Source organism: Chionomys nivalis, chromosome 3 (assembly GCF_950005125.1).
Source record: "Chionomys nivalis chromosome 3, mChiNiv1.1, whole genome shotgun sequence".
Taxonomy (NCBI): Eukaryota; Metazoa; Chordata; class Mammalia; order Rodentia; family Cricetidae; genus Chionomys; species Chionomys nivalis.
In genome coordinates this window covers 85495293-85520277 of record NC_080088.1, presented here as the reverse complement: position 1 = coordinate 85520277, position 24985 = coordinate 85495293, and the positions used below count along the sequence as shown (strand labels likewise).

Here is a 24985-nt window from a genome sequence, read left to right as displayed (position 1 = left end):
TCCAGGGCTCCACAACACCATGGCTGTCCAATGAGTATTGCTATTTTAGTATTGGGTGGCTCGCAGGGCTGTCCAGTCCACCACCAAAGGCTGACCTTTTGGAGGGACAAGGGTGACACTGGCTCCTGACCATCAAAACTTTCCAACTTGGGCACACACACACACTGATCTCTGCAGGGCATAGTCCCCAAGTTGGTAGTTGAGTAGGAGAACTCAACTCCCACTGCTAGATGATCACCTGGGGCCAAAACCAATGTTTTAATCCCCCCTCCCAAATTCAGCTTTTATGAGTGTCTCAGAGTGAGACAGTCGCTTCTGCTCACATGTAAATATCAGGTAAATCAAATGAAGTGGGAAAAGAAAAATCACTATGGAATACAAGACTGCCCTTCCAGTGCCTTTTGCATTGCCTGTTCCTGCTTAGCAGGAGAGAATGGGGAGCCGGATGGGAGCTTTCAGTTCGCTAAAGCTGTAGTGTCGGCAGACCGCAAGGCGAATGGAGAATTGAAGCAGCGATCTGGATAAATCCTGGGCAAAGCGCTAAACTCTCTAGAATTTTGACATATTTTGGCGACCCGTGTTCATGTGGATGAGTGCACAAAGGATGCATTCATTGCTCGTGTGATTGCTTCAATTCTCCACTTCCTTTGTGTGGGTGAGAGGATTGTCCTTCCAGGCCGGAGCCAACCTCCGGCTAAGGGTGTGCTGCGCCAAGTCCCCTTTGTGGCGCATCCTGCTGGCGTTCGGAACCCCAGCCCCGCAGGGGTTCCACACTGGCCGGACCGGCGCCTAGCAAATCCGCCAGGCGCAAGTGGCAGATCTTCTTCACCTCGCCCAGGGCGGTGCGCAGCTCTGACTCGGGCTGGCAATGCAGCCGGCGGGCTAGCTCCCCGGGCACTGCGGCGCGGTCGCTCAGGCGCGCAGCTAGCACGAACGGAAAACCGAAGCGCTCGCGGTACAGCGCGTTGAGCTGCTGCAGCCGCAGCCTGTCGTCTGCGTCCAGGCTGGTGAGGCCCGCTTGGCTCTGCTCCCGCAGCGACTCAGCGGTGAGCGTGCCCTGCTGCAGATCGCGGCCCGCTAGGTCCGGGTGACAACGTAGGATGCCCTCCTGGCCTGCGGAGAGAAGCACAGACACACACCGGCGGAGGATTACTCCCTGCACTTGAGAAAGCCAAACTGGGTCCCTGGGTAGTGGTGTCCCTCTCCAATAACGGGATGCGGGTCCCTCCGTCCCCTGCCAGGACCTGGGGGCGGGGCGCGAGTGACAGGTTTGGCCTTTCAGACCTAGGGGGATCCTGAACTGGAGGGGGGGGGCGGGGAGAAGGAGAGGGAGGAGAGGGAGAGAGAGAGAGAGAGAGAGAGAGAGAGAGAGAGAGAGAGAGAGAGAGAGAGAGAGAGATCGGAGAGGCTGGGAATTTACGACCTGCTCTGGGAGAGCTGGGAAGCGATAAGAAGTCCTAGCTACTCCTATCTTTTCAAAGTCCTTTGCTCTCAGGGGGGCTTTGATGTTGAAAGGGGGCCGGATGCGAAGGCCTGAAGACTTCCGCCAAAAGTCCTGGAATGGGTTTCGTTCTGCCTCAAAAAAGAACAAGCAGGAGCGGAGTGGGTCCAGGGGCTTTGCAAATAAATGCCTAGATTTTGTGACTCTAAGTGTGAGTTCTGTGTCTCTGGGCTAACCGAAAAGAATCCCATTTCATCGAAATCCTTCCGCTCTTGACGAAAGCGGCTTGCCTTTTTATTATTGTTTTGGTTTTTTGTTTATTTGTTTTGTTTTTTTAATTATAATCACCCACTCTGGGGTTGTGTTGTTACTCCTTCTCTGTCTGACTTCAGATCCCAAAAGAGCCCGCGTAGGCGGAAGCTCTCGGTTCTTCTAGGCCTCTCGCTTTGGGAAAGTCTAGCTGTGATGCCCGGGGTTCTAATTTAAGGGGACTCCCGGCCATCCTGGCAGGTCGCGTCGTTTAAGCACTGTAAAGAACACAAATTGAAATTCCCTGGCTAGACAAGATCTCAAATGTGCCCAGAAGGGCAGCCCTCCGTAAAAGAAGGACAGTGACACCTAATTTACCGATTATGGAGAACTAAAGATAACTCATTTCCCCATACCCTGGCACCTAACGCACAAGCAGTTCATGTTCATAGCAAGTCCAGGAAGCGGAACTATGAGATGCAGCTGCCTTTCTATTCCATCTCCACAAAGCAGGTAGGTGTCTATCTCCCTTTGGCAGTGGGAATAGGTGCGGCTTTGTTGGAAATGGGAACTGATTAAAACACCCTTTAGTAAGTTGTATCTCAATACTCACAAAGAGGAAAACCCCCTTTAAATATGGTGCAGCCTCCCCTTCCCCAAAAGTTTTTCCCCACCAGCCCCCATAACAGGATGGAAAGTAAAGCCAGCACCAAAGCAAATCCGTGGCCTGTGTTCTATATACAGAACTCCAGCTCCAGGGGATCTGACGATTTCTTCTGGCCTCCTTGGGCACCGCAGCGCACAAACGAGTGTCATAAATCATACCCACATAAATAAAAATTAAATCCATTTTAGAAAAGAATATTGAGCAAAGGTTCAGAAAACAAACGTCGTTTCATCTGCCCAAGGTTACTGAGCTGCGCACCTGCACACAGTTCGCTCTAAGCCCACAGCCCCCTGTAATGACTTGCCTGTCTCTGCAAGGCTAAGAGGAGTTGGTCACCAGTTCCATTCTCGCCCCCTCCCCGTCATGGGTATCCTAATTCTAGATTACCACGCTCAGGAGTAGTTCTCTCTTCTGCAGTCAGTCGAGAGAGCTTTCCGTGTGGTGCGAAAACGTGTGTGTTAAATTTCCCACCTGGGAGGCCAGAGGGCTGGTGGTTGCCACGCCACTCAGGACAGGTTCTCCCCACATCCATCCAATCCCAGGATGGGCAACAGACAGCCTTGGCTGCATGCACATTTACGCTACTAAAAGACTGCGCACCCACATCGATCCTCTCTTGTTCAGAGTTGAAACAAGCAGCCTCTGGGCCACCTCTCCCAGGAGGATCCAATTGCTTTACTGCGTGTGCTCCCGGGTCAGTTCAAGCTGCCATCGATGCAGTTATTGGTGGGCTTCACCGGAGTGGGAAGTCTCCCCCCACCCCCGCCCCAGGAACCTGCTGTTGCACATGCGTGGAGCGGGTGCGGGCTGCCTAGCAGCGCCACCCCCCCAAACCTTCTTGCCCTTACACCTCACTTCTCACTCCTCCTAGGTTTATCTTCCCCTCTTGAAAGCATCGCCTGGGTTAATGTTTGCCTAGGAGTGAGATGTGTTTGCCACTCTTGCAGAGAAGACAAGAAGGGGGAAGAGAAAAGAGGCCTAGAATAGAGCAGGGCAAAGGGCAGAAGAAAATTACGCTAAATTAGCGGAACCGACATTTACACACACACACACACACACACACACACACACACACCTTTCAGCGGCACAGACAAGAAAGAACTGTATGGTAGCCTACCAGAAGAAATAAAGTTGGCAGGCTTGCCCAGTCACGGTCCCTACCTTAGCTGCTCCAAATCACTGGTCCCTTGGGTATTGCAGAGGCTAGCACCCATCTGTCTTCCCTAGTTTCCATTGGCACTGGATCTCCTTCAAGGTACCCACAGCTGCTGCCATTAATCCCAAAAGGAGGCTGGAGACTGGAAGTCAGCTCGCATTCCGGAGTCTCCCCTACGTGGGTGGCCCAGTGCTGGGCAGTCTCTGGCACCCTCATTTGTTTCATAACATCTTATGGAAACTCAGATTTTCCCAGCTGTGTCACTGGGTGTCAGGACGAGGCGAGGAGCAGGTAGGTATTGCTCACTGGGAACAGAGGGCAACCGCACCAAGAAGACTTGTTGCGAGTTCAGAGAAGGGCAGGGCTGACAACAGTGCCCTGTGAGCAAGCGGCAACTGCCTAGAAAGCCCATTGTGGCCCTCCTGTGCCCCTCTTTCTACACCAGTCACGCACCCCCCCCACTCCCGGCACAAGGGATGGTCTTGTGTCTTCTAGTAAAGACCAACTCCTTCACCCGTGGTCTTAAACACACACACACACCATTATTTTAAAAGGAGACCTTTTATTTATTTATTATTTATTTTTATAGCATGATTTTTAACTTTATTTAACTTTATTTCATGTGCATTGGTATAACGATGTCAGATTCTCTTGAACTGGAATTACAGACAGCTGCGAACTGCCATGTGGGTGCTGGGAATTGAACCCAGGTCCTCTGGAGGAACAGTCAGTGCTCTTAACCCCTGAGCCATCTCACCAGCCCCAAAAAGAGACCTTTTAAAAGGAGATATTTTCTTTTTTTTTTTTGGTTTTTCGAGACAGAGTTTCTCTGTGGTTTTGGAGCCTGTCCTGAAACTAGCTCTTGTAGACCAGGCTGGTCTCGAACTCACAGAGATCCGCCTGCCTCTGCCTCCCAAGTGCTGGGATTAAAGGCGTGCGCCACCACCGCCCGGCTTAAAAGGAGATCTTTTAAAAATATTTATTTTTAAATTTTCGTGTGTTTACACGAGAGTGTGTGCACAGAGGTATGTGCACTTGCCTGCTATTGAAGCATCCAATCCCCTGGAGCTGGAGTTACAGGTGATCAATTGTGAGCTCTGATGTGGGTGCTGGGAAGGGACAGAACTCAGCTCCTCTGCAAGAGCAGCATTTGCTCTTAACCTCTGAGCCACTTCTCTAGCCACAGTGTTCCTTTGGTGACAGGAGTCTCACCTAGCCAAGGCAATGCCCTTGTTTGCCTGGTCTTCCTCCCAAGTGCTGGAATTACATGCATGCGCTACCCACACTGAGTTTCACGTGTGGTTTCTTTTTTTTTTTTGGTTTTTCGAGACAGGGTTTCTCTGTGGTTTTGGAGTCTGTCCTGGAACTAGCTCTTGTAGACCAGGCTGGTCTCAAACTCACAGAGATCCGCCTGCCTCTGCCTCCCAAGTGCTGGGATTAAAGGCGTGCGCCACCACCGCCCGGCTCACGTGTGGTTTCTTTGTTTTGAATTGTGTATGTGTGTGACATATATGTGGGTGCCATGCACACACCCAACTGCTTCTCTCATTCAGAGTTTCAAGGCAGCCTCTAGGCCCCCTTGCCCCAGGGGCTCTAGTAGCTCTACTGTACATGCTCTGGGGTCAGTCCACAGAGTTTCCACCTGTGGTTTCTTTGTTTTTAGTTGTATGTGTGTGTGTATGTGCGTGCACGCGCGCGCATGTGTGCACACTTGTGTGTCACATACTTGTGGATGCCCTTGCAGGCAAGAGACATCTGATCCCATGAAACCAGATTTCCAGGTGGTTTTGAGCCACTGGGGTGCTGGGAACTGAACTGGGATCCCATGCAAGAGCAGTAAGTGTTCTTAATCACTGAGCCATCTCTTCAGCTCCTGGTTTTGGTGTCTTGAGTTTACTTGTGACTTTCCTTCTCAGATGTCACATCTACAACGTCATGCATGGCTTTCTGCACCCTCCCCATCCGCAGTGGGGAGCCACTGAGAACCAGGCTTCCCAAGCGAGAGCCCCCATGGAGCTCTTGGCTTCCCTCCACGTTTTTCTTATTTCTTTGGCCTTCTCACTTCCACGTTGTTTACTTCTGCGCTTCTCCATCCAGGTCACTCTATCAAGTCTCCGACCCCTCCCACAAACCAATCTGCCCTCACCAGAGTCAATTAAGGACAGCAATCTAACCTGAGCCAGACCCTGGCATCATCCCTCCTGCTTCAGGTGCCTGTCCTTGTGTGGCTCAGCCCAGATGTTAGCACTAAAAGGAGTGGGACTTGCTTCTCCCTTTCTTATTTACAGAGTTAAGTGTTCTTGTCTAGGGCTTTTCTTTTGTTCTGTTAAATTTTTCTTCAGAGACAGGGTTTCTTGTAGTCCAGTCTGGCTTCAGACTCCATATGTGGCTGAGGATAACCTTCCTGTGTCCATCTCCCAAGTGCTGGGCATACAACCTTTGTGCCTGGATTGTGCTGTGTCCTGGGAACCAAACCCAAGACTTTCATATCCTAGACAACCTCTCTACCAAGCAACCGAACTCCCTCTCCTGCCCCACCATCCGGTCCATGTTTAAATCTTTATAGTCTCAGGCCAGGGGTCACCCTCAGGCTCCCCTGCTTGTTAAGCACACACTCTGCCCCTGAGCCACACCCCCGTCAGTCATGCAGTTTTAAGTGCAGTAAGTTCTTTCATGACCCCAAGATCTAGTTTGTCCTTAGCTTCACCATGTTCCCTTTCTCTTATCCAGTAGCACATACAGCATCTTCATTTTAATTCTTATTAGGACCAGAACTAACAAGATCCCATTTTTTTTTTGGCTTTTTGTCTTTTGTACCCCAGAAAATTATAGCATCCCCACACAGCCACTCACACAAGGTACTGAGGGGTTATCTTTAGCATTTATTGATTTTGATCTCCCTCTGGCAAACCCACCTACCTAAATCTTGTTGACTTTAGCTCTCTCTCCTAGCCAGCCAGCAGGTCTCACCATCTTCACTACCCCAACCACAGTACAAACCACTTGTATTGGTATGGCAAAGATATTGCACACACACACACACACACACACACACACACACGGTGGAGGGTGCTAGAGACAAAGACAGAGAGAGAGGAGAGAGAAGAGAGGAGAGACAAATAGAGACAAAGAGACAAAGATGGAGAGAAACTGGCAGAGACGAGAGAGAGACAGAGACAGAGACAGAGACTTATTGCTGTAGGTTTGGGCTGGCGCTGGAGCTGGACCCCACAGCCTTAGGTGTGGTTCATTTCCCGAGCCTAGGAGCGCCTGTGGCTTCAACCTCCCTTCCTTTCCTTTACCACAGCTGCCACCTATGCTTAGGACTATGAGAGCTGATAGGTTAGGCGAGCTGAATTAGCAGGTGAGGCTTGGGCCCAATAGTGATCCTCTACTGCCATCTAGTGGACACTATACATCATAGTTTAACTTAAAGGAGAGGGCAACTTCACTTTTACTCTAAACATCCAGTTTTCCGCCCAAAGTAGAAAGTTTTTTTCTTTCTTTTTCTCTTTCTTTCTTCCTTCCTTCCTTCCTTCCTTCCTTCCTTCCTTCCTGCCTTCCTTTCTTTCTTTCTTTTTCCCTCCCTCCCTCCTTCCCTCCCTTTCTTTCTTTTAAAAGCTAACCCATGAGGATGGAGAAATGGTCCAGGAGAGCACTGGCTGCTCTTCCAGACAACGTGGGTTCAATTCCAGAGGACCAACACCCACATGGCAGCTAACAACTGTCTGTAACTTCAAGATCTGACACCCTCACACAGAAGTACATGCGGGCAAAACATCAAATAAGTATAAAACTAAAATAAATAATTTAAAAAGTATAATCCAAACAAACCCTTCTCTAGGAATAACACTGTGTTTCATCCACCTCCACCCCTTATCCCCGTGATACTTCATTTTTGTCACTTTGACACAAACTCACTCGTCATCTGTGAAAAGGAAGCTTCAATCAAAGAATTACTTCTATTAGATCAGTCTGTGGCCAAGTCTGCAGGGCACTTTCTCTTTCTTTTCTTTCTTTTCTTCTCATTTCTTCTTTGGTTTTTCGAGATGGGGTTTCTCTTTGTAGCCCTGGCTATCCAGAAACTCGTTGTAGACCAGGCTGGTCTCAAACTCACAGAGATCCACCTGCCTCTGTCTTCTGGGATTAAAGGTATGCACCACCACTGCCTGGCTTGTGGGGCATTTTCTTAATTGTTAATTGAGGAGGGAGGGTCCAGCCCACTGTGGATGGTGCCATCCTTAGGCAGCTGGGCTTGAATTGGGTAAGGAGGGAAGCGGAGAGAACCAGAGACAGCAAGCTCATAAACAATGTTCCTCTGTGGTCTCTGCTTCAGTTTCTGCCTCCAGATTCCTGACTTGAGCTCCTTGCTCTGAATTCCCTCCACATGGACTGTGATGTGGAAGTGTAATTCATACAAACCCTTTCGACCCCAAAATTGTTACAGCAACAGAGACATAAAGTAAGACCCTCCCTTTAGGTCATTTCTACCCTTAAACTGCAAAGAGTCTATTACCCAGTTTGTTCCTTGTTGTCCAAAGGCAAAAGATTGCACAGGGGTGTGAGAACTTGAGACTCCACCACCCCGGTCAAAAGCCTTGCTTGGCTGGCTATTCCAGTGTTGAAGGTGGGTACAGGCAGATTCTTCCAAGGCTTGCAGGTCATTCTGGCTAAAACAAACTTTGGGTTCAGTGAGAGACCCTGTCTCAAAGGGAAAAAGCCGAGAGAAAGGGGAAGATACCTGAAGTCCTCCTCTATGTATGCACCCGCCACACACAGACATATACCACACACAGCACATGTGCATGTGTGTGAGAGTGCACACACACACGCACACACATGCACACCTTTCTAATTTTGTTTTTATATTATCTAGAAAATCTTCCAGAAGTCGTGGGATTGTCTTCTAGTTTGGTCATTTTCTTCAAAAACTTTTAAATTGGGGTCAAGAGATGGCTCCGTGGTTAAGAGCACTGGCTACTCTTGCAGAAGACCTGAGTTCAGTTCCCAGCACCCACATCAGGTGGTTCACAATGGCCCATAACTCCAGTTCAGGGGCTCTGATACCTACTTTGGGCTCCACAGACACCTGCATTCACGAGGCGCACAGAGATACACTCTGTCACACGCATAGTTACATAAGGAAATTAATTTTAAAAATTATGTTGGATTCATTTTAAAAACGGAGTCTTGCCTTTAATCCCAGCACTTGGGAGGCAGAGGCAGGCGGATCTCTGTGAGTTCGAGACCAGCCTGGTCTACAGAGCTAGTTCCAGGACAGGCTCCAAAGCCACAGAGAAACCCTGTCTCGAAAAACCAAAAAAAAAAAAAAAACAACAAACAAACAAACAAAAACAAACAAACAAAAAAAAACAACGGAGTCTTAAAAGACACTGAGTTACTAGTTGTTGGTTTTCCTTTGATAGAAACAATGTGGAAGGATTGAATGCAGCTCAGTGAATACTGGGATTATGGGCTAGGGCCACCAGGCTTCCGTTTGAGATAGACGCACCCTTAGATTTTTGTGTTTGCCTGCATAGTCTGTGCACCACATGCGTTCCTGATGGCCACCAAGGCCAGAACAGGACATCAGGTTTTTCCATTCCGAGGCATTTGTGACAGCTGTGTGGGTGCTGAGACTTGGTCTCTAGGCCCCTGGGGGAGCCGCCAGTGCTCTTGCCTACTGAGTACTCTAAGTTTTCTTATGAGGACATCCAGGTGAGGAGGGGAAGTCACTGGCCATCGCAGTTGTCCTGAAGGCACAAGTGTGTGCCTGTCCCTTTGTGAGACCACAGGGTCACCCTCCTGCCTGAAGTCCCCAAGGGCATGTCAGGCTTCTTCTGGAATCCGAATAGCCGGGGAGCAAGGACTGCATGCCTTTGGCCTCTGTGCCTTTTGGGCACCAATCAGTCTGAACCCCTACCTTCTCTTCTCCCCACCTCACAGCCCCAAATGCTTCAGGGCTTTCTCTCTCCCAGGAACACACAACTTGCTTAAGCATCTCTTCTTCCCTCCACAGAGCCTTGGATCTGAGCACAAGTACTTTCCTTGTCTGGTCCAAACTGACTTTCTCTTGTGAAGGAGCCAGTTTTGCACTCCCCTTGGGGGTCCCTGAGATATATTCACTGCCCTCTCTCTTGTACCCAGAGCACTGCCAAGGCGGACCCTGGATGGCTGAAAGGGGCCAGTCTCAGACTGCCCTTTGGCCTCTAACACACCAAGGCCTTTGCCCGGTTCCTGCTCGTGACCTCCAGGCTCCAATGTTCGCCACGCTGTCTTACCGGACACACTCTTGACTCTGCTTAGAGTCTAGCACCTTGAAAGGCTGACCCTTCCAATAAAACCAGCTAGATAACTGTAAGTATAAGCAACAGGGCTTATACTAAACCAATCTAAAATATTTTTCTATACGATATTGGAAATCGCTTTGTGCGCACGGGCCGGAAGTCTTACCTGACCTTGGAAGAGCATCGATAAAATCAAAAAAGTGTTTTTCCAAGTCTTCTGAGCCAGAGAATGGACGCTGGGACCAAACAGCAGCTGCGACCAGAGGACATTTTTCGATGACGTTCCCAAACACATCCACAAATTCACCGAAGCCCATGGAGTTGACCTTCTCCATGTCCATGGCTGAGATTCTGCTCTCCTCCAGTGAGTGGCACCGACTCTTCCTCGCACGCTTGTATTTGCTGAACACACAGGCTCGCCTTGTGCAACACCAGCCGAGCTGGGTTGAATGCCCCTGGGAGGAGCCTGTCCAGAATGTTCCTGCAATGCGTAAACACGGGTTTAAGGGTTTCCTTGGTGCTAGGGGGTGATATATGTGCTGGGGACAGAACCCACACGTGCTAGGCAAGCATTCTACTGCTGAGTTTTATTCCACCCAGGGTTAAGGCCATGGACAAGGGAGCAGGGACTTCTGCATAAGGAAAGTTCCCGAGCAAGTTTGGCCATCATCAGAGTCAGCAGAGGGTGTGGGACCCCCTGAAACTGGAGTTACAGATGATCGTGGATCAGCACGTGGGTACTGGGAACAGAACCAGGGTTGTTCCTGGGAAAGCTTTTCCTGGAAATTCAGGCAGGTCACAGGTCCTCCTACTTGGAAGTTGATTTCTCATCTTTCCTTGCTGTTGCTCTAGAACAATGATTCTCAACCTTCCTAATGCTGCGACCTTTCACTACAGTTTCTCATGTTGTGGTGACCAGCAACCATAGAGTGTGTCTCATTAATCCCAGCACTCGGGAGGCAGAGGCAGGCAGATCTCTGTGAGTTCGAGACCAGCCTGGTCTACAAGAGCTAGTTCTAGGACAGGCTCCAAAGCCACAGAGAAACCCTGTCTCGAAAAACCAAAAAAAAAAAAAAAAAAAAAGAATGTGTATCATTGCTACTTCATAACTGTAATTTTGCTACTGTTATGAATTGCAGTGTGAATATCTGATATGCAAGGTATCTGATCTGCGACCCCTGTGAAAGGGTCATTTGACCTCAAAGGGGGGTTTGACCCACACGTTGAGAAACCCTGCTCTAGAGGCTAGGTACCATGTTTTAATCTTTGTTTGTACCCCAAATGCTCAATACAACACATCATTAGTGCATATGAAACAGTGAGGTATCTCAGGGGGAGTTCTGCCTCCTTGTGTGTTATTTTTTTCCTTTTTTTTTTAAAAAAAGATTTTTTTATTTACTTGTTTATTTTTGTTTTATTGAGGCGGGGTTTCACTGTGTAGCCCTGGCTGTCCTGGAACTCTCTCTGTAGACCAGGCTGGCCTCGAACTCGCTGAGATCTGCCTGCCTTTGCCTCCCAAGTGCTGTGATTAAAGGCGTGAGTCCCCATTGTCCGGCCTCCTTTTTATTTTTTAAATTAGGTGTATTCTATGTGTGTACAAAGGTGAGTATCGGTAGCTATGGAAGAGGGTGTCAAGTCTGCCTCCAGGTTCCGCCAGTTTCAATTCTTTAATGATAACCTCCCCCAGGTTGTTTTGGTTAAGTGCTTTTCCACAGGAGCAGTGAAGCAAACGGACGACCGTGTGGCCGAAGAGTTCAGCTAAGGTATTACCAGGAGAGTCCTTCGCGGAAAAAGGAAAGATTAGGATGGAGTACCAGAGGCCGCGGGGTTGGGGCCCCAGACAGGAAGGCACCCACTGTGGAGGGTGTGAGGATGAGAAGAAGGGGTACAGGAGGCTCTGATCTCAGGGGGACCTCAGTAAGTGTTGGACTAGGGGCAGCACAAGAATCTCACGTTACCGTGAATCCAGAAGCGATTGCATCCTGGGTAAATTATCTCCAAAGGCTTTCCTTTCAGTATTTGTCTTTCCAGGAACCAAGGGGCGGTAACTAGTCAGGCCTGGTTTGGGACTCCGTTTAGAAACGGTGGTGCTCGGGCGCCATCTGCTGGCACAATCGCCGTAAAGCACTGCTGTAAGGGATTGTCTTAGCCCAGACTCCTCTTAGAGGATGTTAAGAAGGGTGAGACCTTGCCAGACTCTAGGGTCATTCATTATGCAGGTCTAGGCTACCATGTTGTTGATATCAGATGGGTGCTGCTTCGCTGTCCTGCCTAGAAGCAGGTGTCCTGGTCCTCTCTGGCTCTTAAATTCTTTCTACAACCACGTTCCCGGTATCTCCTGGGGCTTGGGTGTAGGAAATGCATTGCGTACGCACCAGGGGCTGGGCACACCAGGGTCACTTATTCTCTGCATTTTGACCAATTGTAAAAGCAATCAAGCGCTAAACACATGTACATTTGAGCACTGCTAAATGGATTCAGTGGGGTGTGTGTGTGTGTGTGTGTGTGTGTGTGTGTGTATAAGCAATAGTTATAGGAGATGTCAGTCATGAACTTGATAGGCAGTGGGGGTGGGACATGGGAGGAATGAGAGGGGGATGGGAGGACTTAGAGGGGGAAGAGAGAGGGGTAAATATAAAATTCTGAAAAATGTTTAAAGTGGGAAGTTATGGCAAGCAGTGCTCTTGTTACTGCCCAGCTGGGTACCTCTTGTAGTGTATTCAATAAACCATTCTTTAAAAAAGAAAGAAAGAAAGAAAGAAAGAAAGAAAGAAAGAAAGAAAGAAAGAAAGAAAGAAAGAAAGGAAGGAAAGGAAAGAAAGAAGAGGGATCCCATCAGGGACACAGCTTGACCCAAACTAAAGTGACCATGAGCATAATCCCAATTTCACTTTCTGTGAAGATACCACAAACCTCTCCCCAACATGGCCAGAAGCATATTTAAATGTTATTAGTTTGAGAATGAACAACCATGGTGACCAAGGACTGTGTTTACACAGGACATCAGCAAAATGAGGGGCGTCAGAAAATATTAAACAGGTGGGACAACCCTTACTTAGAATGGTGGAACTGAATTCTAAATCTGCCATGATTGGAGTATTTTCGTACATATAATTTACAAAATCCATTTCCGCCTCATGTGCGCCGTATGTGCACAGCCTGATGGTAGCTCGGTGCAATAATGTGAGCTCCCCTTCACCCAGGGGCCAGGCATGGAATTTTCCATATGTGAGGCTCATGTTCTGGGGTTCAGATTCTGGGCTTCGATGTTGGGGATTAGGGATGCTCATTACATAACACGAGTACATCTCTGAAGAGCAAGTCTAGTTAGTTGTGCTTTAGAAACAAGATTTCATTTCTCTGTATATGCCTGAATGTGGGTACACCATGTGCATGTAGCGTCTCTGGAGGCCAGGAGAGGGTGTCAGATCCCTTTGAACCGGGGTTACAGGCGATTGGGAGTTCCCAGGCATGGGTGCTGGGAAGCAAACTCAGGTCCCTGCAGGAGCTACAGACTATTAACTGTCTCTCCAGTCCCAACATTGTGCTTCTTAAAAGAAAGAAGTATTTGGTAGTATACATAGACTCTGATAGCATTTTTATAACACTCACAAACAAGAGACTTCATTTTCTTTCTTTTTTTTTTAGTAGAATGATCAGAATTAATGAAATAGAATATTATAAAAAGTTTCTTTCTTTCTTTTTTTTTTTTTTTTTTTTTTTTGGTTTTTCGAGACAGGGTTTCTCTGTAGCTTTGGTGCCCGTCCCGGAACTAGCTTTTGTAGACCAGGCTGGCCTCGAACTCCCAGAGATCCGCCTGCCTCTGCCTCCCGAGTGCTGGGATTAAAGGCGTGCGTCACCACCGCCCGGCTCAGTTTCTTTTTTTAATTGATTTTTATTGAGCTCTACATTTTTCTCTGCTCCCCTCCCTGCCTCTCCCCTCCCCTTGAACCCTCTCCCAAGGTCCCCATGTTCTCAGTTTACTCAGGAGATCTTGTCTTTTTCTTCTTCCCATGTAGATTAGATCCATGTCTGTCTCTTTTAGGGTCCTCATTGTTGAAGAGACTTCATTTTCATGGAAATGAAGCCCTTTGGTGATTTCAACATTGCACACAAGGAAGCGACTCTGGGTGTAAACTGAGTGTTTGACTCCACCCACAGAGATGTCATGGACAGAGTGTGAACATATCCTGGGCGGAATCATTTTGAGAGAAGAGAGAAGATTGCTAGAGTTAGCCCATCAGCATTCTGCCTCATTGCCGTCAGCACGCATCTCATGACGAGCATTTCAAGAGGCTTTGCCAAATGCTGGGAGCTCTGCTCTCTCCTCCAGTTCCATCAAAACCATGGAAAAATACAAATCGAGGGCTGGAGAGATGGCTCAGAGGTTAAGAGCACTGGCTATACTTCCAAAGGTCCTGAGTTCAGTTCCCAGCAACCACATGATGGCTCACAACCATCTGTAATGAAATCTGGTGCCCTTTTCTGGCCTGCAGGGACATATGTAGGCAGACCACTGTATACTTAATAAATAAATAAATCTTTGAAAAAAAGATAAATCGATAAAGACCACTGGTGGGTTAACGCAGAGAGAAGGCAAAGCCAGCAAAACCCTCAGCAGTGCCTTGAAGTTGAGAGCGTCTGGGGTCCCACACTAGGTTCTCAGAGCCAGGTGTGAAGGCCAGGGTGGAGGAGGAGGAGCAGGACAGGCACTTGGGAAGCTGAGGCAGGAGAATCCTGAGTTCAAGGCCAATTTGGGGTACATAATAAAACCTTGCCCCAACGAGGTGGTGGTGCACACCTTTAATCCCAGCATTTGGGAGGTAGAGACAGGTGGATCTCTAAGTTTGAGGTCAGCTAGCCTGGTCTACAGAGCAGGGGGAGTTCCAGGATCACCAGAGCTGTGACACAGAGAAACCCTGTCTCAAAAAACCTAATAATAATAATAATCAACATCATCATCATCATCATCTTGTCTCAAAATAAAATAAATTTTTAAATGAGAAAGGTATTTCTGCACTCATGTTCTCAGCAGCAATTTTAACAGCCAGCTAGAGGCTGAGGCAATCCAAGGTCTGTTGACAGATCGATGGCCAAATAAAACATGCTATGTGCACATAGTAGAATATGTAACCCTAAAAGGAAAGAGAATTTCACACATCTCAACATACGGATGGGTCTTGAGGACACTGTGCTGCATGAAATAAGCCAGACACAAAATGACAAACTCTGAAGGATTCTGTCTCCGCTTCAGAACACGGAATGGTGCCTTCAAGGGCTTGTGGGTTTGAGGAACCCAAGGTGTTTAATAAACAGAGCTTCAGAAGTTCAAGGTCATCCTCGGTTGCGTAGTAAATCCGAGTCCAGCCTGGGACACATGAGGTCCTGTCTTAGGACAAAACGAGATCTAAAAGACAGAACCTAGTGGCATCCAGCAATGCTAGGGGTCAAAGCACGCCAAATGTGTAAACCCATGGGTTGAGGCTGCTCAGTTTCAAGAGATCAATAGCAAATGGGGAGAAAAGGGAGTTACAAAGAGCAGAACGATATGGCCACAGCTGTCCTGAGCCTGCTGGACTCGGGTACCTTTAATAGTCTGATGAAAGGTGGACCTTCTGCCAGACGTGAGGATGCATGCTATTAACCCCAGCATCCCAGGCTTGAGGCCAGCCTGAGCTACATAATTAGTGCAAAGACAAGCCACCACACGGAGGCCTCTCCCAGAATGCACCTGCTCAAGAAAAAAACATGAAAACACATGCAGAAGGCCATGAGCTCCGGTTAGGGCCTCCCCTAAACAGTTTGAATAAAGGCTTAAAGACCACCATTTCTATAGTAGAAAGTTTATTTCCATCCATAAAATATATCACTAAACAGATGAAAAAGTTACATATTAGTTTAAAACATAGATTTTAAAAAATCATATTTAGCTTCTCCTTAGCAAAAATGTTTCTTTTAAATTTTGTCTTGTTTTATGTATTTACAAGAATATACTATATTTTAGATACACGGTTTCCCCCTCAAGACAGCCTGGGAAGGCCTCCCAATATAGGCAGGCTCACCAATAAATCTCATTATTGGCTCTTCCTGTCCACGCGAGGGGTGGGTGGATTTCATAGAAGTCACTTTGGAAACAAGAGTAATGGCAGACAGCATCTAGAGAAAAGTCCGGCAAAGCAGCAGCCGGTAGGGCGTTCATCTGAGGCGAGGCTAGTCTTGGCTCTGCGATCTACAGCCAGTCTAGGGTGGCAGGGGACGAAGCCCCCTCACTAACTTCTTTCTCTATGAATCTTCCCCTGGGCCTGTGGCGATGGTGGCTTGGAGCCTTCCTCTCTGCTGACAGACCGCCTGTTTTGATAGATGGAAGGATGTTCTGGAACGTTGCCCCCCATGTTCTGATACATCTGGAAAAAGGAAGAGAGCAAGGGTGACCTGTGTGCCAGAAAGCAAAGGACTTAAACAACGTTCACTTTTATATAGACCATTTAAAATTGTGGATGTAGGGGCTGGAGAGATGGCTCAGCGGTTTAGAGCACTGGCTGCTCTTGCAGAGGACCTGAGTTCAATTCCCAGCACCCACATGGTGGCTCACAACTGTCTGTAACTCCAGCTCCTGGGGACTCAACACCCTCTCCTGTTTTTTGAGGGTCCCCCAAATACACTAATACACATGAATAAAAAAATAAATCTTAAAAAAACAAAATTATGAATTTGGATAGTCTCTGCTTCTAAAGATTTTATTTACTTTTATTTAAGCACAATGAGTGTGTGCCTGCTTGTTGGTGTGTGCACCACATGAGTACCGGGCCTGCAGAGGCCAGAAGAGGGTGTCGGATCCCTGGAACTGGAGTTCTAGGTGATTGTGAGCCACAACATAGGTACTAGGAAGGGAACCCTGGTCCTCTGCACAAGCAACAAGTGTTCTTGACCCCTGAACTATCTCTCTAGCACCTCCCACCAGCTTTATATTTTTATTTTCTTAAATAACAGCCACTCATTTTAATGAAAAGTAGGAAAGGGGCAGATGGATTATGCTTTATAGAACTATAATCCTGACCCCACAAGATGTCCACATTAAAGTGTCAAGTAGTAAACACTACACGAGATGGAAGTGGTGGAGACAGGATCTGAACCTGGGCTTTGAGAGTTCTCCATCCTTGGCTCACAACTGGAACAGCTCTCTCCATGGCTGGCAGTGCCAAGGAGGAGGGGTTAGTGAGGAAACCCCAAGATCCTGTTGCTAGAGGATCAGCTGGCTTTGCAAGCCATTTTACAGATGGGAACACTGAGGCCACAGAAGGGTCTCACCATCATCAGTGAGGAGCAGGCAGTAGAGCTGGAATGGGGCCTCACAGCATCGGGTCAGAGCCCTTCCCAGCTCCCACAGCCACCCTGACCCAGCTGGGAGGAGCCCATGCTCATGTTTCATGTTGAGTTAGAGAAGACCAGTGGCTTTTGGAGCAGTTGGGTTTCATTTAGCGGTCTAGTACTTGGCACTGGACCCTTAAGAGCTCCCACATCCCCGAGACAGGGTTTCTCTGTGCAGCCTCAGCTGTCCTTGAACTCACAGAGATCCACCTGCCTCTGCCTCCTGAATGCTGGGATTAGAAGCATGTACCACGACACTTGATTCCTAAGAACTTTTTTTTTTGTTTTTGTTTTTGTTTTTCGAGACAGGGTTTCTCTGTGGCTTTGGAGCCTGTCCTGGAACTAGCTCTGTAGACCAGGCTGGTCTCGAACTCACAGAGATCTGCCTCCCTCTGCCTCCCGAGTGCTGGGATTAAAGGCGTGCGCCACCATCGCCCGGCCTGATTCCTAAGAACTTTAAAGAAAGAGCCAGTTGGATGAAATCACAGTGGTCCTGTCTCCCCCTCCTCCCCCCAGTCCCGTTGTCGTCGTCCCCCTTCCCACCTCCCAACCACATTAAGAAGCAGGTCTTAGCGGGACTGTGGTGATGGCAGATGCTTTTAATCCCAGCACTCAGGAGGCAGAGGCAGGCAGATCTCTGACTTTGAGGCCAGCCTGCTCTACAGAGTGAGTCCCAGGACAGCCAGGGCTGTTACACAGAGAAACTCTGTCTCGCCAAAAACAAAAACAAAGGAACAAAAGAAGTAGGTCTTCCTCCACACAGCTGTGAAAGAGTAATCGGGGTAAACAGAAAACTGAGGTGAGAAAGACTGCCTGCCACAACTGGATCCGAGGACACGGTGCCCACGCTGTCTCTCACACACCTCCTTCTTGGGGATGCCTATCATCAAGCCCGCATCTCTACATACCGCTTCCTCTGCCTCTGCCAGCTGACATCCCCAAAACGAAGTCAGATGAGGGAAGGATGGCCGCTTCCTTGAATCAAAAGCCCAGCAGGACTGCATTACAAAGTATCTGTGAAGCAAGACAGCAAGAAGGGGTGAATGGACTCAAACGAACTGTCATCCGCAGTCCACACGCAGGGGCAGCGTCCGGTCCGCAGCGTGGGACAGCTTGTGCAGGAGGCGCTGGATTTGTGGAAACCAAGTATCAGAATTTGTAGCACCTCAGCACTGGACGCTGCAGTGAGGCGAAGTCAAACCCGCAGATGCTTCAAGCAAAGGAATTAAGCCCCAGAGTACTGCCCCCTAGGACAGCAAAGTTAACTGAAGCGAAAGATGAAGTTTTTCTCTGCTTGTTGTTTGTTTGTTTACGGTCTACTGCCTCATGCCTCATCTCCGGAGTGCTGGGATTATAGGCAAGTGATCCCTTGCCATTCCTGCTTCGTTTTCCTCCTCCTCCTCTCCCTCTTAAAATTGTTTATTGGTTGACTTTTTTTTTTTTTTCAAGACAGGGTCTCACAATGTAGCTCTGGATGTCCTTGAACTTACTATGTGGATCTGGCTGACTTCAAATCACAGAGATCCACCTGCCTCTGCCTCCCGTGTCCTGGGATGTTGTGGAATATTCCTTTATACTTTGTAGAGATGTGTCATTGCAGAGAAATCTTTTGATGAGTCAGATGTCTCTGTCATTTCAATAGTTTTGGAAATTGCTTTCTCTGTACTTCCTGTTTACTCAAGTAATATTTTATCCTTCTTGGGTCTCTGATGGGAATTGGACATTAGACAGCTATAGTTTTATAGTTTTCCTTGTTACCAAATTCAGAAAAAAAACTTACATAAAAGTTGTAAAATTTACAAGGTTGAGAAACATAAAAACAAGTTATTTATCTAAAAAGATGTTTTAAGGTCTGAAAAGGTATTTTTAGGATGGTAATACAAGTTATGATGAAAAACGGTTTAGGTATAAAACTTTGGACTAAGAGGATAGATAATGGGGCATTTTCTCTAAATTTTCCAAATGAGAATGGACTGGACATTGTGAATGGAATTCTTACCTGATAATTGTTCTTATTGTTTATACTTTTTACCATGTTAGAGTTAAAACTTTTCTTTTTTATTTATACAAAAGAGGGAAATGTTGTGGAATATTCCTTTACAGTGTGTGAAGATGTATCATTGTGACTGGTTTAATAGAAAGTTAATGGCCAATAGCTAGGCAGGAGGCCTCCAGGCAGGCGGAGAGGAAACTGGATGGGCAGTGCAGAATAAAGGGAACAGAGCCACATAAGAATGTAGGTTAAGGACTGGGGAGATGGCTCAGAGGTTAAGAGCACTGCTTGCTCTTCCAAAGGTCCTGAGTTCAATTCCCAGCAAACACATGGTGACTCACAACCATCTATAATGAGATCTGGTTCCCTCTTCTGGCCCACAGGCAGACAATCCACTATATACTTAATAAATAAATAAATCTTTGAAAAAAAGAATGTAGGTTAATCAGTGGTGGTGGCACACACCTTTAATCACAGCACTTGGGAGGCAGAGGCAGGCAGATCTCTGTGAGTTTGAGGCCAGCCTGGTCTACAAGAGCTAGTTTTAGGTCACCAAAGCTAAAGAGAAACCTTGTCTTGAAAAAAACAAACAAACAAACAAAAGACCAACCAAACAAACAAAAAACAAAAACAAAAAAAACAAAGAAAAGAAAATATATGGGCTAATTTAAATTACAGGAGCTAGTTAGGAGTAAGCCTAAGCTAAGGCTGAGCTTTATAATTAAGAATAAATCTCCGTGTCATTTTTTGTGAGCTGGTGGCCTGAAAAGGAAAGTTCATCTACACTGGGATTAAAGATAAGTGCCATGAGCTGGAGAGATAGTTTAGTGGTTAAGAGCACTGACTGTTCTTCCAGAGGTCCTAGGTTCAATTCCCATCACCCACATGACTCACAACCATCTACAGCTGCCCTCTTCTGATGTGTTGGTGTACATGCAGCAAAACACCCAGATACATAAATAAATAAATCTTAAAAGAATAAAAAGAGACCTACGCAATATAAAAGTGATTTTTAGTTGGATGTAATAGTATGTTACTTTAATCCTAACACTCGGGAGGCAGAGGCAGGCAATCTCCGAGTTCAGAACCAACCTGGACTACAGAGTGAGTTCCAGGACAGAGAAACCACAAACAAAAAAGCAATGGATTTTTTTGTGTGTGTGTGCATTTGAAGATTTAGAGCACATGGTAAATGCCTGCTGTCAACCCCAAGTCTGATTGTACTTACATATCTTCTGTAGCATAGAATGGCTGGTCCATTTTAAATCCACTCTGAATCATTTTATAGAAGTTAGCATCGACGGGAATGCCAGGGTAAGGGTTAACGCCTGAGAGAAACACAAGTTCGGCGGGGTCACACAAGCACGGGTTTGTTTGTTTTGTTTATACATTCTGTTGACAAACAGGCAAAGAGAACTCCCCAGTGGCCGACCCACCTGGACTGAGGGCTTCAAGTGGACCTGGAATAGTTGAGGCAGATCTCAGCATGTCAGCCACTAACATACAGTGGCAACAGAAGCTGGACCGACCAGAAGCCATGGGAGCGACCGGGTAGTGTTCCACCCGCCCTCTGACTTGGAAGACAGATGGTGGAGAAGAGGTGCAGGAGGAATGGGAGACACAACGCCAGAGCTTGGGGAGACCTGCCAAGGACACACATACCCAGTGAGAAGATCTCCCAGAGAAGAATTCCATAGGACCAGACGTCACTCTTGATGGTGTAGATTCCTTCAAATAAGCTCTCAGGTGCCATCCACTTCACAGGTAACCGCGCCTGCACCAAATACAAGAGAGGATGGTGAAAAGTGCTCATGCGCAGACTCAAGGATTTTAAAGCTTTTGTTTCTACCTTTATGTATACGGGTGCTTATCTGCATAGATGTTAAGTGCACCATGTGCATGCAGTGCCAGAGGAGGCTAGAAGGGGGCGTCCGGTCCCCTGGAGCTGAAGTTCTAGCGGTTCTCAACCTTCCTAATGCTGCAACCCTTTCATACAGTTCCTCAATGTTGTGGTGACCCCAACCACAGACTTATTTCATTGCTACTTCATAAGTGTAATTCTGCTACTGTTATGAATTGTAATGCAAATATTTGATATGCCACCATGCCTAACAAAATACACTTCTTTAAAAGTCATCTCGGGCAGAGGCTTCTGCTTGGAATTGGCAAGCCTCTCCTTTAAGGAAGAACTTGCTTGGGAGGGAAGCAAGTTTAAGTCAACGAGCAGAATCCTTTACCAGAGCGTTTCTCAGAACTGAGTGCAAGCGTCATCCCTGAGAATCTGGCAAGGGACTGAAGTCGTCACATCTGGAAATAGCATTAGGTTGTCCTCTGTGGCTTGAGTAACTTCCAGCAGCATGAAAGGGGGACATGCCTTGGTCTGTGCAGCCTTTGATCTGAATCGAGACACAGTGACTGGGGCACAGGGTTTTGTTCTGATTTGGTGTCAGGAACCCTTAAGGTACATGTAATCAGCCAGGCCACAGCAGACTCCCAGAAAGAGACCCTCTTTAAAATCCTATGCAAATGGAGTCACAGAATGAATCGCGTGGACCAGCCTGGGTCACCGGACTCACTAGTAGAAGGTTCTGAATGGAATTCACCTTCCCACATGTGAACCCGGTGGTGGGGTGGAAACCACACAGCCACACAGAACAGTCGCTGCGCTCTGATCTCAGGGGACCCATTTTAAGCCATCTGAGATGAGAGCATTTTCACACTTTGGGGCATTTACCCCTAGTAAAGGGCGTTGACACTGGTTCTACGGATTTCCAGGAACCTAGGGGGCAAATTCAGAATCCTCCAGGAGGTATGCCACTACCGTGAGTGACACAGACTCGGACTCTACGTGCTCAGAGCCACGCACCGAGCAAACCACAGGCAGGCTGCTTCTCGCTGCCTCAACTTCCTCTTCACAGACTGGGAACTTCCAGAACAAAGCACATTTGTAAAGCACCTGAGAGAGCTGAGCGCCAAGGAGGAACAGGGCCAGCCTTGGCAGCTTTTGTTTCACGAATAGGGATGCTAATCCTGAGAGAAACCCCCAGCACCAAATGAACAAAGGAGAAGCAGCTTAGGGCTTTAAATCCAGGTGTGATCCCTTCCTCATTCTGAGGCTTGAACCAAAGACTCACACAGGCCAGGCAAGAGCACTATGCCCGAGCAACACCTCACCCCCTTACTGTTCTTTTCATTCTTTCTATTCTTTAATAAGAAATTTATTTATTTTATATCTGAGTGCTCTATCTGCATGTATGACTCTCTGCCAGAAGAGGGCATCAGATCCTGCTACAGACAGCTGTGAGTTACCACGTTAGTGCAAGGACCAGAACTCGGGACCTCTGGAAGAGCAGTCAGTGCTCTTAACTGCTCCCCCATCGTTCTAGCCCCTCATTCTTTCTATCTTTAAAAATATGCCATGGGGCTGGAGAGATGGCTCGGTGGTTAAGAGCACTGGCTGTTCTTCCACAGGACCCGGGTTCAATTTCCAGCGACAACATGGCAGCTCACAACTGTCTGTAACACAGTTCCAGGGATCTGAAACCCTCACACCAATGCACAAAAAATGAATTTAAATAAGTTATTTTTTTTTAAATCATGCCAGGCAGTGGTGGTGCACGTCTTTAATCCTAGCACCCGGGAGGCAGAGGCAGACGGATCTCTGAGTTTGAAGCCAGCCTGATTTACAGAGCAAGTTCCCGGACATCCAGGGATACACAGAGAAACAGTCTCAAAAAATGTTTGAATTATGTTTTAATTTATTTAAATGCATGTGTGTGGGCATTGGGGCATGCCGCAACACACAGGTGAAAGTCAGAGGTCAACTTACAGGATTCTGGTTTTTCCACCTTGTGGGTGTGGGAGCCAGAACTCGGGTCCTCAGGCTTGGCTGCAAGTGCTTTTAGCTGCTGAGTCATCTCCTCCTCCTCTCTCTCTCTCCATATATATATATATATAATATTATAATATATAATCGTTTACATATTTATCTACTACTCTATCATCTATCTCTCTATCATCTATCTATCATCTATCTATCTATCTATCATCTACCTATCATCTACCTACCTATCTATCCATGTATCTATCTATCATCTATCTACCTATCCATCTATCTACCATCTATCTACCTTTTGTCTTCCCTTCTTAAACATGTATTTTCCTTCATCACACTTTAAATTTATTTTAAGTTATGTGTGACTATGTGGATGAGTATAGCTACTGGAGGAGGCCAGAGGCTTTGGTTTCCCTGGAGGTAGAGTTCTATAGATGGTTGTGAGTTTCCTGACACAGGTGCTGGCAAACTTGGGTCCAATGAAAGAGCAGTATTGCTCTCAACCATTGAGCCATCACACTAGTCCCCTATCTTTCTTTCTTTATCTTTTCTTTGTCTTTTTTCTTTTTCTTTGTGTTTTGCTTTTCAAGACAGGGCTTCTCTGTGTAGCCTTGGCTGTCCTGGAACTCACTCTGTTGGCCAGGCTGGCCTAAAACTTCCTGGAGATCCACCTGCCTCTGCCTCCCAAGTGTTGGGATTAAAGGCGTGTGCCCAGCATCTCTTTCTTTTTTTTAATATTTATTTATTTATTTATTATGTATACAATATTTTATCTGTATGTATGCCTGCAGGCCAGAAGAGGGCACCAGACCCCATTACAGATGGTTGTGAGACACCATGTGGTTGTTGGGAATTGAACTCAGGACCTTTGGACGAGCAGGCAATGCTCTTAACCACTGAGCCATCTCTCCAGCCCATCTCTTTCTTTTTTAACAAGCAAATTCAGTCATGTTTTAGATCTTCCTGAATGAATATAACAGTAACAGGACAACAAATATTAATAGTTAACTGCAATGTCCTTAAATTGTAGAGTTAACATCTGTGTGTTCCTGCTCTGAAAAGAAAAAGCCTGCTGAACACGATCAGAAACATAACTCAACAGCCTTTGTAGCTAAGGAAACTGAAACAGGTCTAAGGAAGGGCAGTTTGGGTTGTTATTTTTTTTTTTTACAAGAAGACCACAAGCCAAACCCTAGTGGAGCTGTTCTAAGTAGCCAGCCCAGGAAGAGACATGTGGCTCTGTTGCTCAACTTGTATTAAACATAGAACAACTTTTTCAGCCTAAATAAGTAAAGCCCTGGGAGGATTGTTTTTTCTCTGTGCTGCCATAAATCAAAAACTCATTGCAGCGAGTGCAGATGTTTCCTGTATGCGCGACAAAAGCAAACGGCTCACATTGCCCCTGACGACGTAGCTGGAGTCGCTTAGGATGTCTCGGGCCAGTCCAAAGTCACAGATCTTCACCACCTTCCCGTGGGTGACCAGCACATTCCTGGCTGCCAGGTCTCTGTGAACGCACTAGAAGAAAGAGGTCAGAATGACAATGGCTGTGATGTATGCCTTCAGAGATGGATGTCTCATCAAGTTTCAGGTTCACAGTAGTCACAGAGGACAGTGGTGGGGCTGCAATTGTCACACACCCTGAGAACACACGGCTGATTCCTCGGGTACCTCAGCTGCAGTCCTTTGAGTCTCTACAGGGCATCCTTGGAGCTATAAGCAAAAGCAGTACCAAAAGGTACCTTCAGTGAGCCCCAGAGAAGCTTCTAGCAGCTGTTTTCCTGTGCGTGAGTGTGAAGAGCAGTCTCTTCTAAATAAAGAAATGGCTTTAGGAATAAAACTGTGTAATATTTGGCAGGCCTGGTGGCAGGAGGCTGAGGCAGGAGGATTTCCAAGGATGAGGCCAGCCTGGGCTACGTAGAGAGGTCTTGTTTCTAAATAAATAAGTGAACACACTAATATCAAAGAAAGTGTTCAGAAGAAATGAGT

At 47.2% G+C, this 24985-nt stretch overlaps 2 protein-coding genes across 3 annotated transcripts in view; both read right to left on the bottom strand.

The window, feature by feature from the left end:
- Nucleotides 1-694: 694 nt before the first annotated feature.
- Urad (ureidoimidazoline (2-oxo-4-hydroxy-4-carboxy-5-) decarboxylase) lies at nt 695-10141 on the bottom strand. Its single transcript, XM_057763426.1, has 2 exons — nt 9967-10141; nt 695-1113 (listed from the first exon to the last, which is right to left on the bottom strand). The coding sequence occupies exons 1-2, from the start codon at nt 10139-10141 to the stop codon at nt 695-697; spliced, it is 594 nt and encodes a 197-aa protein (XP_057619409.1).
- Nucleotides 10142-15694: 5553 nt separating this feature from the next.
- Nucleotides 15695-24985, bottom strand: part of Flt3 (fms related receptor tyrosine kinase 3) — a 93212-nt gene continuing 83921 nt past the window's right edge. For both annotated transcript variants that reach the window (XM_057764623.1, XM_057764622.1), the window contains exons 20-24: nt 24392-24514; nt 20824-20935; nt 20390-20489; nt 18077-18182; nt 15695-16204 (exon numbers count right to left, since the gene is read on the bottom strand). In XM_057764623.1, the coding sequence (XP_057620606.1) occupies nt 16070-16204; nt 18077-18182; nt 20390-20489; nt 20824-20935; nt 24392-24514 (576 nt within the window). In that variant the 3' untranslated portion in view covers nt 15695-16069. The remainder of the gene's footprint in view (nt 16205-18076; nt 18183-20389; nt 20490-20823; nt 20936-24391; nt 24515-24985) is intronic.